Source organism: Castor canadensis, chromosome 2 (genome assembly GCF_047511655.1).
Source record: "Castor canadensis chromosome 2, mCasCan1.hap1v2, whole genome shotgun sequence".
Taxonomy (NCBI): Eukaryota; Metazoa; Chordata; class Mammalia; order Rodentia; family Castoridae; genus Castor; species Castor canadensis.
Genome location: NC_133387.1, coordinates 85460203 through 85479639, shown reverse-complemented (window position 1 = coordinate 85479639; position 19437 = coordinate 85460203). Strand labels below are relative to the sequence as shown.

The 19437-nt window shown below is 47.0% G+C and overlaps 1 protein-coding gene across 1 annotated transcript in view; it reads right to left on the bottom strand.

The window, feature by feature from the left end:
- Nfe2l3 (NFE2 like bZIP transcription factor 3) overlaps window positions 1-15192 on the bottom strand; it is a 30331-nt gene extending 15139 nt beyond the window's left edge. The window contains exon 1 of the mRNA XM_020182428.2: window positions 14465-15192. Within this exon, the coding sequence (XP_020038017.2) occupies window positions 14465-14995 (531 nt within the window). The 5' untranslated portion in view covers window positions 14996-15192. The remainder of the gene's footprint in view (window positions 1-14464) is intronic.
- Between the last annotated feature and the right edge of the window lie 4245 nt (window positions 15193-19437).

The following is a 19437-nucleotide window of genomic DNA, read 5'->3' as shown; positions in this document are numbered from 1 at the left end:
TTTAGTTCACTTGCCCATTTCTTTATTGGTTTATTAGTTTTGGGAGAATTTAGTTTTTTAAGTTCTCTATATATTCTGGTTATCAGTCCTTTGTCTGATGTATAGTTGACAAATATTTTCTCCCACTCTGTGGGTGTTCTCTTCAGTTTAGAGACCATTTCTTTTGATGAACAGAAGCTTTTTAGTTTTATGAGGTCCCATTTATCTATGCTATCTCTTAGTTGCTGTGCTGCTGGGGTTTCATTGAGAAAGTTCTTACCTATACCTACTAACTCCAGAGTATTTCCTACTCTTTCCTGTATCAACTTTAGAGTTTGGGGTCTGATATTAAGATCCTTGATCCATTTTGAGTTAATCTTGGTATAGGGTGATATACATGGATCTAATTTCAGTTTTTTGCAGACTGCTAACCAGTTTTCCCAGCAGTTTTTGTTGAAGAGGCTGCTATTTCTCCATTGTATATTTTTTAGCTCCTTTGTCAAAGACAAGTTGGTTATAGTTGTGTGGCTTCATATCTGGGTCCTCTATTCTGTTCCACTGGTCTTCATGTCTGTTTTTGTGCCAGTACCATGCTGTTTTTATTGTTATTGCTTTGTAATATAGTTTGAAGTCAGGTATTGTGATACCTCCTGCATTGTTCTTTTGACTGAGTATTGCCTTGGCTATTCGTGGCCTCTTGTGTGTCTATATAAACTTAACAGTAGATTTTTCAATCTCTTTAATGAATGTCATTGGAATTTTGATGGGAATTGCATTAAACATGTAGATTACTTTAGGGAGTCAAATACATTCTTGTATATAAGAATTCACTGGATTCAAGAATATACTTGACGACCCATAGGACAGGTAGGAGGAATACCCATCTATCCTTATCTTTGGGGAATATCTTTGAAAAGTAGAAACAGACACAGAACACCAAGTCGATTGTAAACAATGTCTACAGGTTATTTGACACTCCCTTTCAAGAGGTAAAGCTGCGTTCCCCTGGCTGGGCCTAGTGAACGGCCTCTAGCAAGCAGCACAAGGTGGAAGTGATGGTACTACATTTTTCTCTGGTCACTTGTGCTGATGAAACCAGCTCTCTAAGGACATTCAAGCAGCCCTACGGAGGGGCTAAATGGCGAATCTCTGAACAATAACCACCCAGTTCAGCTGCTGTAGATTCCTAGCCACAGATACTGTGGGATAATGTGTTGTTCAGCAGCAATGGATAAACAATACAAACATTTACAAAGCTCTTGCACCTCTATTCTTTTATGCCTTGCTAGCAGTTTCATATTTTTCTTCAGTAGTCACAAGAATGATTTGTGGTTTTCTTCAGTAGTACTGTGCCTTGCTAGCCAGGCACTCTGCCACTTTAGCCATGCCCCCAGCACTGTGGTTTTAATTTTTTTTTTTTAAAGGTCTTGTTATCACTGTCACCTGGGTTTTGAAAAAGGAAGCTTTCTGTGACATCAAAATTTCTTTTTTCTCCCCACCACCAGGTTTCACTATGTACTCCAGACTGGCCTCAAACTCATAATGTTTCTGTCTCTGCCTCCTGAGTGCTGGGATTACAGGCATGCACAACCATGCCTGGCTCCAGAAGTAAGATTTCAAAGAACTCACTTTGAATTTTGTCAATACTAGCAATTTTTTTTTTGGCAGTACTGGAGTTTGAGCTTGTGACTCTGCACTTGCTAGGCAGGCACTCTACCTCTTGAGCTTGAGCCACATCTCCAGCTCCCTACCCCACTTTTCTTTTTCTTGAAGAAACTACTCTGACAACTACTTTTCCAACTTCCTTCACTGGGTATGCCAAACAGCCCTCCAGAATGCTTTTCCAACTTACATTCTCATCAGTGGCATCTGAGAATACCCACTTCCTCACACCTACTGCATTTCTTTCTTAAGATTTAATAATTAAAGAAGCTGCAAGTGCAGCCTTTCACAGCCACGATCTTGCAGATAAATATCAAAGTACTGTGATTATCAGGGTAGCTGGGGCGGGTGTGGCCTGAGGCAGGCGCAGATCCTAAATGGAAGTGAATGCCTGAGCATATGAATGCCTGAACATATAGTATTCTTCTGGACAAGGAACTAGGAATCCGGGCAGGAAGTCCTGGTTGGAGTTGGGATTTCTGCTTTGCTGCATCTTCCTCTTTGGCCAGGCAGAGAGGCAGGAGAGGCAGACAAGACTAATCATTTCAATGTTGAAAACCCCACATCCTCACAGACAGCACCCCAGCTCTGACACTTCAAGGGTCTATGAATAAGTGGCCATATAATTTACCATTGAGAGGGCAAGAGGATGCTATGAATAATTAACCTGGGGAAAAAGCATCAACCAGAACCTTCCCTATGGGGAAGGACCTTCCTGCCTAAGGGGCCAGAAGGGGGAGGAGGAGTCCACAGAATTCTGCAGAATCTTGAAGGCTGTCCAATCATGCTGATTTCCACAGGGTGGGAAACGCTTTCGCTTGCACAGCCTTAAGTATTTACTTACTTCCCTGCTGCCCTTCACGTATTTACGTAGCTCATTCATTGAGAACCTATCGGATAGCTAATGGAAACATATAAGTGATGATGACAGGAAGAACTTCCTGGAGTTAAGTGTGATGCCCATGGAGATGTGCAGCCCAGATCTTCTATAATGTTGTGACAACCCCTAGGGACCTATGGGCAACCAGTTTCCAGCTGTCAGGGGCCACCTCACTTTCATCTATGGCCATGCCTTTCCCAAGGCATCCATGGTCCCGATTATGCACTGGTTACACTAAAAAAGAGAGGCCCGGGCATCCTGGCCCAGGTGGGACAGTTCAGATAAACCACGTTTCACCCATGTCACAGCTGATTCTTTCTAATCTTGCTCTCTTGTTGTCCCTTCTCTCTTGTACGCTCAACAGTCTCAGAGAACCCAACTCGGGACAGTTAGCAATCTATGTTGGAAGGGTGGATGGGCAGAGACCAGAATATCAAGGCAGAAAAGGGTGTATTTACAAAGTGAAAGGGGCCTGAGGTGTTTATATTTGCTGTCTGTAAAGCCCATAGCCTAGTGGCAAGGAGGGCTCAGGCTTGAACCGACTAAGAGAAAGGGCTTACCCCATCCAAGGGTTGTGTGACCTTGCGCCAGTTGGTAAAAATTCTGACCCCAGGCTCCCCAACTGTGAAATTAGAATAAAATAATATCCAATTAAAAGAGTTTAAGAAATTAGTTGAAAAAGCCCCTTTATACATTTTCAAGATGCTCTACACACATTAATTACTACTCCTTTCTACTCTGCTTTTTGATTTTCTGTAAATGACTGACTTGCCAACAACCCAATCTGCATTTCAAGAGAGTGAGTGATCCCAGCACCTGGTAGGCAGCAATTACTTCCTACTCTCTCTTCTCTGCTGTTTTTCTCAATTCAGTGACAGAACTGAGACCTGGGATGTCTTTTATGAGTGCTGTAGTATATACTGAAGGTTTATGGTTCAGGAACAGGTAAGTCAAACCCATCATTAAGTTACTTTTTATTTGTGTATAGGTGATTTTTACCCTTGTGGGGCTGGGACTCAATTAAAAGAAAAAAAAAAAGAAAGGTTCCATACTTGTCCTAAGAAGCTGTGGTAAGCAGGTGGCTGGGGTGTTTCTCAAAGCTAACAACCTAGTGACTTGAAGAGCAGAGGTGGCACCTGTGGAAAGGCCCTCCCCACTACATCCCTCTCTGTGGGGACTGGACCCCTCTCACTCTCCACAAGGGTCCAGAATCTTCCCAGTTTGGGCCAGTTCCCCTGTCTAAAAGATACCATAATTTTAGGTGTTCTCTTAGGGCACTTATCCTATTCAATGTAAAATAATTTCTTGGGCCTTTCCTTTTTACTAGGCTGTAAAGTTATGTCACCCTACCTTCTGCCAGGTAAGCAGCAATCTTGAGGGAAGGTTTCTGAATCAGTAAAGGGGGAAGAAAGGAGCCAAGCTGGGATTTTCTCTTCTTGCAAGTCTCTGAAGCCCCTGTCCACTGGCAACATGTACTTATTACACTGTATAATGGGGACATGAATGATGGGGTGGAGATTCTGCCCCTGAAAACACCCTGTATGAGCAGTCCCAGCTGATATAACTGGCCCTTTCATTTACTACTCTGGGGGACGAGGGGTTGAGTCCTGCTTTGACCTTTAGGGTTGGATGAACCTTCAAAGAACAGTGTGGTGCCTCTGAGTAGGATGACATCAGAGGAAGCCAGTGAGGGCCAGGAACCTCTGAGGCTGTCTGTAGGATGGAGGCAAGCTGAAGTCATCAGGTCTAGAGAGAAACAAGGAGTCAGATAAAGAGACTGTGTCCTGTTTACAATAATTACAGCTCATGTTTATTGAGCACTCTCTGTGGGCCAGGCACCATGGACATTATTTAAGTCGCTCAACTTCTCTGCAAGGTAGGTGCTGTCATCATACACATACAGAGGAGGAAACTGAGGCACAGGCTAAACAACTTGTCTTAAGTCACACAGCTAGTGAATGACAGAATCAAGGTTTCGCTGCAGGCATTTTTTGGTGGGGGGAGGGGAGCAGTCTTGGGGTTTGAACTCAAGGCCTCACTCTTGCTGGCAGGCACTCTATCACTTGATACTCTGCCAGCCTGGCATTTCTGTTTCATAGCCAGTTCTTAGTCCCAGTACTAAGGGGTTATTTGCCCCTCCAGATCCATGTGCATCCCACTAGCAGTTGACCCCTGCTAACCCAGGACTCCCGTGCTGGCTGGTGTTCAGCTGGATTTACCTGGAGAAGGCAGGAGCAGAACTGCAGGGTGGGGAAAGAAGAGGTCAGGATCTTCCTCCTTCCCTTACACCCCTACCCACAGAGGTCCTAAAGGCACAACTGTCTGCAACTCCCACATGGCTGGAAGAAGTCATTCAAGTGTCTTCATTTGAGCCACTTAGGGGGATATATGCTTCCTGCTACCACTACCCACACAGGCTCTGCCTGCTTTACAGCACACATTCCAACAGGTGGTGGAACAGCTGATACCACAAAGCAAAGGAAGAGCCTACCTGCACACTACTGTATCATGCAAAACAGCTGGGTAAAATGCAAGGTTTGCCTCCTGTTTGGACTTAGCTTAAAATAAACCATGAAAGCATGTTCATGAGATAAATGGGGACATTTGAACACAGACTAGATATGTGTTGACATTAAAGAATTCTTCTACCAGATGCAGTGGTTCTAGCCTGCAATCACAGCTACTTGGGAAGCTGAGATTGGGAGGATCAAGGTTGGAGGCCAGCCTGGGGGTGGGGAGAGTTCTCGAGACTCCATCTCTACAGAAAACTGGGTGCCTGTCATCCCAGCTACACATAGGAGAATCATGATCCAGGCAGGCCCGGGCAAAGAGCAAGACCCAATCTACACATAGGAGAATCATGATCCAGGCAGGCCTGGGCAAAGAGCAAGACCCAATCTCCAAAATAACCAGATCAAATACAGTTGAGGGTATGGCTCAAGTGATAGAGTGATTGGCCAGCAAGCAGGAAGCCCTGGTTTAAAAAAATCAGTACAACCAAAAAAAAAAAAATTTCTTGCAGTTGTGCTAATTGCATTGTAGTTAGGTTCAGAAAAGTCCTTAAAATTTCAGGAGACATACTGAACGATTTATACATTTTCTGGGCCAAGGACAGTAATGCGAAGAATTAAGAGTTTTTCTTGGGGGGGGGTGTTGGGGTGTAGCATTTATGAGGCCCTGGGTTCCATCCACAGCACTGAAAACCAAACCAAACCAAACCAAAAAAAAAACCACCTGGTGCAGAAAGAGGGAGCTATAGATGAATTAAGACCTGCCATGAATTGAAGCTAGATGATGGAGACAGAGTTCACATGTAATATCTGCTAAAAACCCTCTCTAACAAAATGTGAGCTAAGCTAAACTCAGTTCTGAAGGCCCCTGGAGGAGACAGGGAATGGCTAAGATATCGGCAGACATCCTCCAGGTGGCTGAAGCTATGACACAAGAGGCCCATATTCACTGACTCCCCACCTGGAGGCATTTGTAGAACAGACATGCTTCCAAACAAAAGACTAGGATGACCTGAGTGCCGCCCTGCAGGTTATGATTTTAAATGGAGCCGCTTCTCCTGCATACACCCCCTCCTGCAAGCTGGGGATTCTCTTACGACCTACATACTTAATAGGAGTTTACTTTCGCAGGCCACATAGGCCAGCTGGTCCTCAAAATGCACGATGTTTTTGTATTTTTTTAATTACAGAAAATTTCAAATACATAAACAGATTACAGAACACTATAAGTGAACTCTATGTAGCCATCAGCCAGTTTCAATAATTAACACACCTTCTTATAGCATCAATACCTCCGCCCCTCCCATGCTTTCACGGGTCAGGGTGTAAGATGTGCGCAGACAGAGATGTGGAAACCTTAGCTATAAATTTGGCAGAGGGAGGCACCCATGTGACTCACACCCCATCAGTGATATAAAAAGGACATTTCAGGAAGTTTCTTGCCTGTTCTGGTCTTCGTCTTTCCCTTGTTTTTGTACTGGGGTTTGAACTCAGGGCCTTGCACTTATGAGGCAGGGGCCATACCACCTGAGCCACGCCCCCAGCCCTGGTTGCTTGTTACTTTTCCTTTAGGGTATCACAGTGTTTGCCTGGGTCAGCTTTGAACCGTGATCCTTCTCCCTGTCTCTCCCGTGTAGCTGGGAATCCAGGCATGTGCCACCATGCTCGGCTAAGAGTTTGGTAGTTTTTTTTGGTACAGTTTTGTTTTTGTGGTACTGGGGTTGAACGCAGAGCTTTGCTTGAGCCATGCCTATAGCTCATGTTCTTCCTTTTTTTTTTTTTTTTTTAATACCTCAGCTTTGCTTTAGAACATAAGCACAGATGTTAAGCTATATTTATTTGCAGGTCAGTCCTGCATTATTTGTGTGTGTTTGACTTTTTTTGGCAAGCTAGTACCCTATCCCACTCTTACCATGCAGATGTTCTCCAGAATATGTAGGGAAATAATAAAAGGAGATAAAGAAACTGGGCCTCAACTTTAAAACACCTGGTAAGCTGGAGCACTACCGTGGTCCAACATGTTCCCAAGCACATTCCTAAGCCCAGTCCTGATGCTATGGCCTTAAATCCACAGAAGGGCCTAGGCACCCTCCTCCATCCAGGTGTCGCTGGACCCTAGGAGCCCACAGGAAGAGCGCTATGAAAGGGGCCCTTGAACTTGGGATGGCCCAAGAACTACCTGGGGATCTGGAAAAACTCTAGAGGCCCTGATTCATTAAATTTGGGGTAGGTCTGGCAATGTGCATTTCATTGAGTGCCCCAGGTGACTGCCTGCTGCAGTCACTAGCCTCCCTGAAGAAGTCCTGGCCACTGCACAGCTTCAGGAAAGCTTCTGCCTGCCCCTGGGTTGGGCTCCCTGCACAAAGCAGCTCCTCTGGTCCCCTCCCCATCTGACCTTCTCAGCGCCAGCAGCCCCAGTCCATCTGATCATTTCCAGTACAACCTCCCCCTTGGGGAAGGCAGGGTTCCTTTCATGCAGTCTTTGGCAACTTCCTGTAGAGAACAAGGGGTTTCCTGGAGATTTGACCTGGAGCTCAGTAGCAGAAACAATTAATCACCTGCATCTTTTAATATGCAAGGAACTGAACCAGCCCTCTAACACAAGTCATTTAATTCTCACAAAAAGAACAGTCCAGGAAAGATGCCCATGCTCCTCTGTCACCAGCTTGGGAAGTGAGCCTCAAAGGAGCTGCCAGGAAGAGGTAGAGTGGAAATGGTTAGTTTTACATGTCAACAGGGTTAGGCTGCAGTATCCAGGGACTCAAAAAAAATAGCCACAGTGTTGCCCAGAAGGCATCTGTAGATGTGGTTGCATCTGCAGTCAACCAGCTGACTTTAAATACCTCCAATAAGCTGGCTGGTACTCATCTAATCAGCTGAAGGGCTTCAAGAGCAAAATGAATTCTCCCTGGAAGAAATTCAGCTGCAAGTCTGCAATCCCAGCTCCTGCTGAGTTGCGAGGGTTTGTGGCTGCCCACCCTACAGTCTGGACTTGCCAGCCTCCACAACTATGTCAGCCAATGCTTTGAAATAAATGTGGGCATGCCTATTTCATCATACTCTACTCGTTCTGTTTTTCTGGAGAAGCCTGACTGATACAGGTAAGAGCCTAGTTCAGAAGGTCATGTCCTGCCTCCAAGCTATAACCATATTCTACAACTTGACCAAAACCACTCAAGAGACAGCTGCCCAGAAATGTATCTGAGTTTGAACGAATATCCTTCACAGCTACATCTGAGAACAAGCTGTTCCCACACAAGGATGCTGCAATGGGAGAAGTTCCACAGGGGCAAGAGGTGTGGCTTTCTCTGTGCCAAAGAACAGTGACCTGTTGTGCTGGGGGGCAAGGTCACTAACATGCTCTATCACCTCAGGCAATCCCAGATTTCACCACCCGATTAATTATAATGCCAACCTGAAAGTCTGCTCACCACTCCCACCATCCATTGGTGGTTGGTGTTAGATGGCCAGGACTTCAGATCTGACCTACTTTCTAGCTGGGTCTCTGGTTCACAGCGTGGTATGTTTGGGATTGTGGTATCTGTGGAAGAGTTACCAAGCCATGTACAGAACAGTGGATGCTGAGCACTCAGCACATACACTGCCTGCACTGCCCTCTCTGCTCCTAGCCCTGTCCCTGTGCTGTGGCAGTAAAAGCTGAGCCCCACTTTTCACCCTCCCAGCACTGCTGTTCAAAGCAGAGGGTGCTAAGCCCTACAGAAGAAAGGCTAAAGGGTGCAGCGGGGCTCAAGAAAAGAGGAAGTGTTCTGTAGATGAGTGATAGTTGAGCCAGTCTGAGAATGTCACAGGGACAGACTTGGGAGGAATGAAAGGCAGGTATTTGATGCCAAGGTAGAAAGAGGCAACATGAGGCTGACTGGGGGAAGGAGCGGAGGAAGGTGTGGGCTGGAAAGTAGGCTTTAGGCAGAGGACCAGCAGCTAATGAGGTCAGCTGGAGGGAATGGAGGGGAGTTTGGACTGGCCACCTGGGGAGCCTTCATTTCCTTGTTTTTACCATACAAAATAGTGGGTTTCATTATGACATCTTCATACAGGTATGTAATGTATTTTGATCACATTCACCCTTCCCTATCACTCTTTTGTCCCTCCCTTCCCCCATCCTTTCCTTTCCCAAATAGTTTTCCTTCTACTTTCATGTCTATTTTTTTTAACACTTAGATTCCACATATAAAAGAAAACATGTAAAATTTGTCTGAGTCTGGCTTATTTCCTTAACATGATGATCTTCAGTTCCATCCATTTTCCTGCAAATGACACAATTTTATTCTTCATGGCTGAATAATACTCCTCTGTGTGTGTGTGTGTGTGTGTGTGTGTGTGTATCACATTTTCTTTGTCCATTTATCTGTTGATGAGCACCTAGGTTGATCACATAGATGTCTATGATGAACAGTGCTACTATAAACAGGGGTGTGCAGGTATGCTGATTTTGATTCCCATGGGTATATGCCCAGGAATGATATAGCAGGATCATTTGGTGGGTCTATTTTTAGTTTGTTCAGGAATTTCCATACGATTTCCATACTGGCTGCCCTGGTTTACATTCCCACCAACAGTACATTAGTGGTCTCCCCTCCCACTCCCTCACCAGCATTTGTTGTTCATTTTCTTGATGATAACAATTCTGACTGGTGTAAAGTAGAATCTCAGTGTTGTTTTGATTTGCATGTTCCTGATGGCTAAAGATGTTGAACATTTTTTCATGGATTTATTGGCCATCTGTACTTCTTTTGAGAATTGTCTATTCAATTTAATTGCCTGTTTGTTGACTGGATTACTTGTTCTTTGGAATTCTTTATATATTGAGGATATTAATCCACTTGAGGAGCCTTGAATGACAAAATGTGAAGTTAGTAGGTAACGGGGAGCTAGTGGAGGCTCCCCAAATGGAGGTGGAGACCTGCACCTGGAGGCAGAGTGAGCTAGGGGTGATGACAGCTAGGGGTATTTACTACTGGGCCCCAGCTAAATTGTTAGCAGCGGCTAATATGCAAAGCCCACCACGTACCAACCCTGGTCAGCAAGAGCAGTACCATCTCACTTATGTTTAACCCTCCCAGCAACTGCTTCAGACATTCTCTTGCCATCCCACTATACAGAGAAGGGAACCAAGGCTCAGAAAGGTGAAGGATGTGCTGCAGATCACACAGTGCAGCTGAGATCGCCCCAGCTGGTCAGAGTCCAGTGCTGGCACCCTTCACCGCTAGACCAGCCTCCCTTGACTCCTGGGCCCTGAGTGCTGCTTTCCCACTGGGTGAACTTAGAAGCAGAGGGAAGGGTGCATGATTTAGGAGACACTTCAAAGAGGATGTCTTATAACTTGCAAATAAAAGGTGGTTTGAACTAAGGTCCCTAGGTTTGTGCACCAAGACAGCAACGGCAGAAAGCAGAGATTTTTTCTGGTGTGGTACTGGGGTTTGAACTCAGGGCCTACATCTTGAGCCACTCCACCAGCCCTTTTTTTAAAGGTTTTTTTTCAAGATAGGGTCTCATGAACTATTTGTACCAGCTGGCTTCAAACCAGGATCCTCCAGATCTCTGCCTCCTGAGTAGCTAGGACCACAGGTGTGAGCCACTGGTGCCCAGCTAAAAGCAGAGGTTTCCTCATGAGCATATACCAAGCCCTGCTGCAAGTGGGCCTGGCACACAGACCAGCCACTCTCAGCCAGCTTAGCTTTGAATTATTGCAGCCTAAGCAAGCTAAACACTAATGGGGCAGAAGGGCGATGCTGACTGAGATGGGTTAAGTTGTGTCAAGTCCTAACCCCTAGGATTTGAGAATATAATCTTACTTGGAAACTGAGTCATTGCAGATGTTCTTAGGTAAAGACAGCAAAGTGCATCCTTACATGAATGACTTACAAAAAGGGTGACTTGGACACACACACAGAAGCCACCGGAAGATGGAGGCAAAGAATTGGGGTGACACAGCAGAAGCCAAGGAATGCCAAAGACTGCCAACAAGCCACCAGAACTCAGGAGAGCTTTGTGAGCACATTCTCCCTTAGCCTTCAGAAGGAACCAACCCTGCCTAAACCTTCATCTTGGACTTCTGTGAGACAGTAAATCTCTATTTAAGCCACCCAGTCTGTGGCATTCTAGCACGCTAATACCCAGGGACTTACACTATCCTTTCCTGTGTGAAGACCACAAATACATCATTACCTCGTCCCTTAGTAAGCAAACTAAAAACCCTACCGTGAAACTTCATCAAACTGCAACGAATGAAACTAAGACTTTCTGATCACAGCTGTGAATCAACATCAGACAAGCATGTTTTTCATCTCTGTCCAACTGCCCAGGCTTCAGAATTACCTTTGATTTTGAAACAAAAACAATTTTCACTTGAACAATAATTGTTACTTTCTCTTCCATTTAGTCTTAGAATTAAATATTAACTGTATTGGATTCTTTCTGTGACCTGAAGAATCCAGCCAAACGGGGAGTAAATAAGAGGTCCCAGCAGGGCTCGGTTTATGGGATTATGGCTCACGCCTATAATCCTAGTTACTCATGAGGCAGAGATCAGGAGGATCCTAGTTTGAAGCCAGCACTCGCAAATACTTTAGGAAACCCCATCTTGAAAACACTTAACACAAAAAAGGGCTGGAGAAGTGGCTCAAGTGGTACAGCACCTGCCTAACAAGCATGAAGCCCTGAGTTCAAACACCAAGCCCACCAAAAAAAAAAAAAAAAATACAAGAGGTCCTCTGGGATCTCTCACCCAGCAGAGGGTCTCTCTGACGGGGCAAGAAACCACATCAAGATGACCACAAGTTTCAAAGTGGCAACAGCCCTCTGAAATACTGCCGCTGGCTGTAGGCTGTCACCACACACTCAACGCTACAAAACTGCTTGGGTCTTGATTAACCTGTGCATGCGTGAGAAGACCGTATGTTCATCGGTAAGCGATGACTGTGTTCAGAAGGGAAGAATGTGGCTGTGGGAATTCCAGAGTGCTTTCGGATAATTATTAGCTCCAATTGGTCAAGTGAAACCAAAGCAGTACTCTTTTGACACCTGGAAAATGCTCTACTCTAAAATACTTTTACATGTGTACAAAAATTATGAAAAAACATACCCTAAAACCAGAATTTCCTACAACTCAAGTTTAGACCACTGGAAAAACCTATGGCTGGTGGCCTGTGGCTCACACCTACAATCCTAGCTGCATGGGAGACTGAGATCGGGAAAATCGTGGGCTGTTCGAGGCCAGCCAGAGAAAATAGTTCCAGAGATTCCCATATCTCCAAAACAACCAGAGCAAAATGGACCGGAGGTGTGGCTCAAGCAGTAGAGCACCTGCTTTATAAGTGCAAAGCCCTGAGTTCAAACCTCAGTCCCATCAAAAAAAAAAACTTCTTACAAGGGAGGGGAGATTAAGAAAGAGTAATGTATATAGGGTGTATTTGATCAAAGTATGTATGTATGTAACTACTGTAATGAAACTACTTTATACAATTAATTTACACATTAAAAGGGCTGGCAGAGTGGCTCAAGTGTTGGGGCACCTGTCTGGCAAGCATGAGGCCCTGAGTTCAAACCCCAGTACCATTAAAAATAATAATAAATAAATAAAGCCAGTACCAGAGAGCTGCTTTGGGCTCTGGAGACAGGCTAAATGGGGGACTGAGTGACCCCACCACAGATGCATAGTTGTCTAAAGAGCCTGACTACAGTGCAAATTGCTTAATTAACATACCAGTGTAGGAAAAGGGAGACTCAGGTTCTAATTCCACTTCTGCTACCTCTCTCAACCTCACTGGGCTTCTATTTTCCTCAAGTACGGATATGAGATATGAGATGCCTGGCCTGTGTTCTAGAAGTCATTACCAGCAAAGGTAACTTGGCTGTGAAAGCTCAGAGGAGCTCCAGCTAATCACTGCCAGACTGAAGAGAACCAAGTCACCCGGCATCCACTGCAGTCCAGCAGCTGTACACATGCCAGCTCAGCCCTCGCAGGTACCACGGGGAGAAAGGCTCTAGGGGAACTTTCCTCTCTTCTCCAGGAAGGGGACTCCAGGCCTCCAGGGTGGTCTGGCTGGACCCAGACTCCCAGAGTTGCCTCCAAATGCAGTCCGGCCAGTCTCAACAGTATCAACCAGGTGATGCTGAGAGGCAAGTCCTGGGTGTGAACAGCCTTCCCTCCTTCCAGGTCCGGGTACACTTTGTAAAGGGGATAGCACTCCACTGGGGTTTCAACCTGGTATGTTATAGAGCCAGGAAAGGTACCAGAGCAGCAGGTACCCCTCCTCCTCAGGTGAGACAGACCCCTAGGGTACAAATGGCCTGAGTGTGTGGGAGGTGGGTGGGAGGGGGAGGTGTTGCCTCCCATTTGTTCTGGACAGGCGCCCACAGAGGCTGTCCCTAACCCCCACACCCTTAGTTCCGGTCCCCAGGAGGAGGAAGGCATCAGATAAGCATAACAGTGAATCACCCGCACTTCACACAATGACCCTGCAGGAAAGGGTGGAGAAGCCCGTCCGACAACTGCCCACACAAACAGTGTGATTCTAAAGAGCTGCAAACAAACTAGTTTTGCCCCAATTCCCATTTTGCATAAGACCGCCCTTCGCAAAAGCAACATCCCAGGAACTTGTTGATCCATGCCAGCTGTTAACGCCAGGATCTGAGCCAAGAAGGAATTGTAAAAGCCAAAGGCAGGAACTTTAGATAAGGGGGTCTTGTGTTGAGGGACAATGGCTACTTCAATCCACAGATCGCCGTGAACTGTATCCAGTTAAACCACAGAAGGGGTTGCGCCCCTAAACCAAAGAGAATTTGTTGGTTACAGGCGACTGTCAAGGTCTCTGTTTTCTGTATGCTAATAAGAGGTTACACAAGTTCGAAGAGGAATGACTGCCGGCTGGCCTCCGTGTGGATATTGACATGGCTCCTTATTCCGGGGAAGCAGTACAAAGTGCCTACAACTGGGTTAAACTCAGGACGAAGGCCACTGAGTTGTTAGCTGGGCGCACGGTTCTTAAAAGACGTGATCCGCTCAGAGGCCAAGGCCGCCTGGGTATCCTCCAGTCCCGCACAGGTTGGGGAGAAAGACATCTCAGCGCACGCGAGGTACCGAACCAGGGGAGTGGGTCAGAAAACCAACACCATCCCTTCTCCTCTCCCTACCCCCGAGCTATCCTAGATAGCCATCAATCACAAGGGGGGTTGTTCTCTACACCCAAGCCGGTGATACCACCCATTTCTTTCTTTAAAACCCAAACCCCATAAAATAAGCACTTACCAGCCTTCATTCAGATCCACAAAAAGGAGCAGAGCCGCCCGGGAGCCCACAGCCATCTAGGGGCTTGGTACGTCACAAGCCTCGAGGGCTCCTGGCCAGCCCCCCACCCCGGGCGCCCCGGGCAGCGCAGACGCCGCACTCGGTCGCGTCCCGCTCTCAGGTTACCTGGCTCGCGCGTCCGCCCGCGTCCGGCACCTGCGCCGTCGGTTCCGCCGCTGCCTCCTCCTCCTCCTCGGCGCCGGCCAAAGGGCTACCGCGAGCCCCTCGAGGGTCCCCGCCGCCACCGGGCGCCGTTTGGCTGCCGCCGTCCACACTGGCGCCGACCAGCCCACGGTCCGCGTCCCCAGCGGCCACGCTGTGCACCAGCCACGCATCCACTCGGGTGCGGGGGATGAAGGGGACTCCGAGCGCGCGCACCTCGCGGAGCAGGTGGCTCTCAAGCTGCGCCGTGGGGTCCGGCTCCTCGCCCTTGGGGTGCAGCTGGCCGGCGCGCCCCCAGCCCCCCGAAGCGGGGAAGGGGCTGAGCGCGTAGGCGGGGCGGGGCGGGCAGCCCAGGAGCAGCTCATCTCGGAGCGGGGCGGGCGGCGACAACAGCAGGTAGAGGTCCAGATCCACGCGGAGCCCCGCCAAGCTCAGCAGGAAGGTGAGGTGCAGGAGGCCGCCACCCGCCGACCACCACGGCTTCAGAAGCTTCATCTCCCACCCCGCGCCGGGAGACGCCCCAGCCGGCGCCCGTGGGTCCCCGCGTTGCAGCCGCGGTCACCTGTCGGGAAGCACAACAATGGACCCCGGCGGGGAAGCGGACGTCGCAGGCTTCCCCGAGCTGGGCACAAAGACGCTCCCAGGGCAGCAGGCACCGTGCCTGGCGCGGCCCAGGATCAGGAGAGGCGGAGGAGGAGCCACCTGCGCGCCGAGCCCGCCCGTCAGTCCCGAAGCCCCGCGCCGCGGCCAGGCCCCGCCCCGCGCTGCGGGCGTCCCCGCGGGGCACACGCCCACGGCCGCCCTGGGCCCGCGCCCTCGGGATGGGAAGGGCAGTGCGGCGGGGATCCCGATGCCTGGGTTCTTTATGAGGGACGCAAAGCTTCCTGGGAACAGAAGTCCTGAGCACCCTGGGGCCGTGGCAGCCCCGCGGCTTTGAGCTGGGCCATCCTAACTGAAAGCTCCAGTGGAGGGAGGGAGGGAGGCGAGGGGGAGAGCAAAAGGAGGGAGGGGTGAGCAGGATGTGTAACTGCACGGCTTGGTGGCACCTGATGGCTTGTAAAGAGCTTTCACCCTGGTGAGAACTCTTGACTGACAGAAGATAAGAGTAGGCTCAAGAGGCTGGCCCGGGATTCGGATTCTAGCTTATTTTAAGCCAGTTGTGTGACCTTGGATGAGTTACTTAACCCGCGGTCCCTTACCGGTAAAATGGGCTAATGGCACCTGTTAAATGGGAATGTGGTGAGGTCAGATGAAATACACATAAAGTCCGGGAGTTTGACATAAATTCCAAGCCGCCATTGCGTTCGAACAGTATTAGAGAGAGAGGGAGAGAAAGGCCGCCACTATTGCCTGGACGTGCTCTGCCAGTTGACAGGTCTTCCCTCGTGGTATCTTTTGCTCCTGAAGTATTGGCTAAGAGCACCAGCTCTACAGGTACCTGTATGTGTTCAAATCCCGCCTCCACTACTTCCTGGGCTCGACCTAAGACAAATGGTCCTCTCTGCACCTCATTTCCTCAGTGTAAATACGAGCCTAATAGCAGTACCTCTTGTGAGTTTCAGCGAATGCTTGCAAACCACCAATCACAGCACTGGATAGATAGGGAGACCTGTCTTACTCATCCTGCAAGGCTTAGCCCCAAAGCTACATCCTCTGAATATTCACCAGTTGGAACTAATCTCTCCTCCATCTCTTCTCTCACAGCGCTTTCTCCATCTGCTAACATCGCAACGCTTGGCCAGTTCTACTTTGTATTTTACAGTAGCTGAGGGTTGGTCTGATCTGTCTATTGTAAGTTCTTGAGGGCAAGGAACCTGTTTGGCTCACCTTTGTACCTACCTTACAAACGTACCTACCTTACTCCCTTCCTTGGTGGGGAGGAGGGTGTCCAACTGAGGGTTGGCAGTTGGGTAAGAAGTTGAGCAAGACTCGTTTTAAGTGCCCCCTTCTTCCACCCTGTTTTCTGTCTCCTGGGGATGGTGTGATAAGAGATTTATCTGTCCATGTGTGGGGGGCGGGAGTGGAGAGCAGAGGAACAGAAACAGACTTTTTTCCCCCGTGGTGCTAGGCAATGAAACCTATGGCCTTGGGTATGGTAGACAAGTGCCCTACCTCTGAGCTATATCCCTGGTCCTTGGTTTTTTGAGATGAAGTCTAATGTGGTTCATGCTGTCTTCAAACTCATGGGCCTCCTGTCTCAGCCTCCAGAGGACTGGAATTACAGGCTTGCACCACAACAGACTTCTTAAAGTTGCTTCAGTTTTAAGCTTTGGAGTATGGGTAGAGGGTGGTGAAGAGGCTGAAGTGAGGTGTTTACCAACCCAGTTAGCAAGATTTGGGACAGAAGTCCCTGAGCAGTGGATTCTGGTCTTGTCTCAGCAAATGTCTGGCATATTCAGGGTTTTCCTGAGGACCTGCTAATTGCTTGACACTGTGCTGGAGGCTGTGAAAGACATGAAATGGAGAACTTTTGTTCAGTCACTTTATGGCTTATTATGGACAGTAGATATAAACTTGTTAGACATTTAGAAACAAGACAAAGAATGTACTTAAATTCCAAAATATGGAAATGTAAATGATTCAGAGTTTATATAGGAAGTGCTATAAACCAAGTGAGGGCAGATGTGGCCACTTCTTCAAATTGGTACCTTCCAGAATCTTGCCCACAGCTGATGCTAAAAAAGAAAGCTTCTTTTAAAAAAACTTTTTAGTTGAATTGAGGAGGTTATACTTCAGGGGTATGTGTATGTTGTGTATGCGCGTGCGCTTTGTGGGACTGGGGTTTAAACTCAGGGCTTCACCCTTGCAAGGCAGATACTATACAGCTTGAGCCACACCTCCAGCCCGTTCAGATGTGTTTTGAGGGCTCTGAATAGACTAAGAACAGGAAGAGCATTCGAACTTCCCTCCTCACATTAGTGGGGGAGTGGGCTGACTTTTAAAATGCAAATTGTGATATCTATCAGACGCTTACTTCAAAGCAAATTACCTCTTCAGTTTCCATACTTGTGGAAATGGGGCACAAAAAGATTTTACAGTTAAATATTAAACTTGAGACTCTATCAGTCTTGTATACTCTTGATTTGAATAACTAAAGGTCCCACTTCTAGGAGAGCAGACAGTGGAGTAAAATTGTAAGGAAAGACTTCTATTTAGATTTATTTATGGAATCACTCCATCCAGATATAGTCAATTGATAAGTCTAGACCATTGTCTTATAAAAGGGTTTGGAAAGTTGCCTGGCATGCCTGTAATCCTAGCTACACAGGAGGCAGAGATCAGGAGGATCACAGCTCGAAGCCAGCCTGGACAAATAGTTCGTGAGACCCTATCTCAAAAAAACCCTTTAAAAAAAAAATAGGGCTGGTAGAGTGGCTCAAGGTTCAGGCCCTGAGTTCAAGCCCCAATACCACAAAAAAAAAAAAAAAAGCTTTGTACTTATAAAGTCCTTAAATCAGTGCTACTCAAAGGATGACCTGCTCCAGATGAGGTAAGTATAGTTGACCCTTGTTAACTGCAGAGCAGGTAACAGGTTGCAGGATCTCCCTTGAATACCTAACTCTGAAGATGCTGAAGACCCTTATATAAAATGATGTAGCTTTGTATATAACCTGTGCATACCCGCCTGTATACTTTAAGTCATCTCTAGATTACTTATAATACTTAATACAATGTAAATAAATGTTGATAGTTATTATACCTTATCGTTTAGGAACTAATGACAAGGAAAAAAATCTGTACAAGTTCAGTACAGAAAACCTTTTTTTGAAATATGTTTGATCCATGGTTGGTTGAATGCACAGATGTGAATATAGAAAGTAGGAGTGAGTGTTTAGAAATTTTATAGCAATTTGCCATCACTGTGACATCCAATGCATGATCCACGGGGTTGCTTTTTTAATGCCTTTATCTTACATTATTTTTAGGGGTGAATTTCTATTCTTTTTTATGAAAGTACTGACCGACAACCAATTGGAAAAGTTGGTTCTTCATTCGTTTTAGTTTGAGGAGTGCTCCCTTCAATGTTATCATTGTGAAGTCAGCAATTTCTAAGCTGACTTCCAGTGATTTGCTTCCCTTGCATGTGGAGTGCACCTGGTGACTTGCTTCTAACAAACAATATGGCAAAAATGATGGAGCATCACTTCCAAGATTCAAAGCCAAAAGACTTTTGTCTTGCTAATAACCTCTTTCCTCCTCTCACTCATTCCCTCTCAGAGCCCTCACTTCAGTAGGAGGAGGCTGCCAATTTATGAGTGAGTGGCCTACACTGAGGCTCAAGTAGCAAAGCCCTGGTGTCTGTACCCAGCAGCCAGCCCACCAAAAGCCAGTGTATGAACCTGGAAGCCTATCTGTCCCCCAACTGAGGCTTGAGATGACTGTGGCCCTGGCAGACTCCCTGATTGCAGCCTTGCCTATCACCCTGAGGCAGAGGACCTTTCCATGCTGCGCAAGGACTCCTGATCCAGAAAGGAAGCTAACATAATAAATGATGCTTCAAATTGCTGCATTTTGGGGGTTAATTTGTTACACAGCTATGGATACCTAATAAGCCATGTGTCAGAGGTGAATGTTAAGCAAACTGAAGGAAAAACTAAAAATGCTCCTGCACTTATGTTGTACAGTTAGTGATAAATTCAATGAGCAATTTATTACTGTGAAATAACATTACATCATCCATTCTGATTCCTAGATGTAATTATATTACTTAATCCTCTAAATGTAAAATTAAGACTTGGTGGAAAGATAGTCACCATTAAAATGTAGCCACCTCTAACTGGTGGGACGTGAGTACACCATAGTAATTTCTTGTAACCATCTAAGTAGGAAAACTTTTTTTCCCTCTCTATACTCTCATCCAGTCCTTCTGACTACTAATGTGTAGGGTTTCTACACCAAGCAATTCTCCAGTTCCAAGGGGCACATGGTCCTGGTGT